We start from the raw sequence: 2579 nt of genomic DNA, 5'->3' as shown, positions 1-2579 counted from the left end.
CATATGTATGGCTGATCTCTATTTCTCGAAATTAAAACACTTTGAACTTTCTCATTGAAATAATGATCGCACTTAAAGATGCTTATTTCGGTCCATAAATAACCTTATTAAGCTTGCACATCCTTCACAACCTATCTTGGTTTGATTATGTGATTGTTCCTATCCATGCTTGTCACTTCTTAAAGATCCAATTATATCTAATGGTTAATACCAAGTGCTTGAACTACTAAGTTCTTGTTGGAACTTTGTTAAATGGAAAACACTCTCTTTGGGACTTGTCCCACATTGGAAGAAAGAGGAAACTTATACTCCCTTAAAAAGCCTCTTACTAATTGTTTACTAATTAGATCAAAGGCTTGGACTAGAGGGAGTGGGTTGGATTTGGTGATTGGGCTAGTCAAATTGGTCTTGAAAGCTTATATTAATATATATATTTAATGCTCAAAGATTGGCCTTGGACCTTGGGGCTCTTGGGGTCTCATTGACTAGTTATAATATTATATATATATATATATATATATATATATATATATATATATATATATATATATATATATATTAATTCCGATTTTGACTTTTATAATATATTAAAAATCTGTTAAATTCGTTTTAACTGTTTTGACAGTTATTTTTGGTTAGCAGTTTTGGAGGGAAAAAACCTGTTAATCTATATGTATAAATAGATCACCAAAGACCAGATTTCGGGTTCAGAAAAATTGCATATAGATTCCTCTTATAATTTCGTACTCCAAATACAATGAAGGGAACGTAGAGAATTTCGTCAGAATCAAGAGAAGTTCTTGGTTGATTGTTGTATCCTTTAGACAGATCCCTACCAGGGAAATTTCTGTCTTAGGACACTGCAATTTGCAGGCCTCAATCTACATAATTTCGTTTTTTGTGTTTCTATTGTACACATAAACCATCAAGTATTTTTTTCTGTAAACCGATTCTTGTATAATTCATATATATATATATATATATATATATATATATATATATATATATATATATATATATATATATATATATTTCAATTTCGTTTGTTTTATTTCTAGTAATCTTGTTGATTGTATACTTCTGTCATAACAATCTACGACATAAATTCAAAGAGTGAAGAATGGATCAAAATTCTGTCATCAAAACACATGTGGAAAAGCCTGAGAAATTCAAAGGCTCAGATTTCCGGAGATGGCAACATAAGATGTTGTTTTATCTAACAACTCTTCATGTTTCCAATGTTCTCACTGATGATTCTCCCTCTCCTCCTACTGGCGTAACCACTGCAGAAGGAACAACACCACCCACTGCAGCCCAATTGGCAGAACATCAAAGGGGTGTGGAAACTTGGAACACAAATGAATATAATTGCAGAAATTATATTCTAAATGCCCTGGATGATTCCCTCTATGATATCTACTCTACCATCACTACTGCAAGAGAGATATGGGAATCACTGGAAAAGAAATACAAAACAGAAGTGGCATGTTCCAAGAAATTCGTGATTGGAAAGTTCATGAATTTCAAGATGGTGGATACCAAATTTGTCCTCAAACAGGTGGAGGAAATTCAATTCATTGCACATGATCTTGAAGTTGAAGGTATGGGCATAAACTCTAACTTTCTTGTTGGTTCAATCATTGAAAAACTTCCTCCTTCTTGGAAGAATTTCAAACTGTATCTTAAACACTTAACTGATGACATGAGTTTTGAGCAACTTGTGTTGAGAATTCGTGTGGAAGAAGATAATAGATTGAATGAGAAGGCAGATGCAAATTCCTTGGAACCAAGTGCAAATTTTGTTGGAGAAGCAAGTAGTTCAAGGACAAAGCACAACAACAAGAAAGGGAAGCACGGCTCCAAAAAGTCTTCCAAAGATGGCAAAAACCATGGCCCAAACAAGAAGAATTTCAAGAAGAATTCTGGTCCATGCTATGTTTGTGGCAAAACTAGACACAAGGCCAAAGATTGCAGATTCAGGAGGGGTCAAGGAGGAAATAATGGAGGAAACAATGGAGGGAACAATGGAAACAATGGTGGCAATTCCGGTGGAGGAAATGCTGGTCAAGCCAACATGGTTGAATCACCAAATCAATTTGTTGCTGTGATTCAAACGAACATGGTTAGCAATTGTGTGGATTGGTAGATTGATACTAGAGCCACAAGGCACATTTGCAACTCCCGAACCATGTTTTCTACATACCAGAAAGTCTTGGATTCAGAACCAATGTTTATGGGGAATGGCTCTACTGCAAAAGTTGAAGGAAAGGGAAAAGTGAAACTATAATTGACTTCTGAAAAAGAACTTGTTTTATGTGATGTCTTGCATGTTCCTGAAATTACTAAGAATTTGATTTCTGGTCCAATTCTTAGTAACAAAGGTTTCAAACTTGTATTTGAATCTGATAAGTTTGTTCTCACCAAGAGTGGGATGTATGTTGCGAAGGGATACCTTAGTGAGGGTCTCTTCAAAGTCAGTGTCTTACCTTTATACTATGGTGTTGAAACACCAAACAATGATGTAACCAATATTAATGCTAATGCAATGATGGGAACTACTAGCCCCTCTTCTATGTATA

The 2579-nt window shown here is 34.7% G+C and overlaps 1 protein-coding gene across 1 annotated transcript; it reads left to right on the top strand.

The window, feature by feature from the left end:
- The first annotated feature begins 1120 nt into the window (after positions 1-1120).
- Positions 1121-2146, top strand: LOC145095532 (uncharacterized). Its single transcript, XM_079033388.1, has one exon. The coding sequence runs from the start codon at positions 1121-1123 to the stop codon at positions 2144-2146; it is 1026 nt and encodes a 341-aa protein (XP_078889514.1).
- The last annotated feature ends 433 nt before the right edge of the window (positions 2147-2579 follow it).

Source organism: Lactuca serriola, chromosome 3, assembly GCF_051521515.1.
Source record: "Lactuca serriola cultivar US96UC23 chromosome 3, Lser_US96UC23_V15, whole genome shotgun sequence".
NCBI classification, from domain to species: Eukaryota; Viridiplantae; Streptophyta; class Magnoliopsida; order Asterales; family Asteraceae; genus Lactuca; species Lactuca serriola.
The sequence above is the reverse complement of the archived record's forward strand: the minus strand, read 5'-3'. Positions and strand labels throughout refer to the sequence as shown.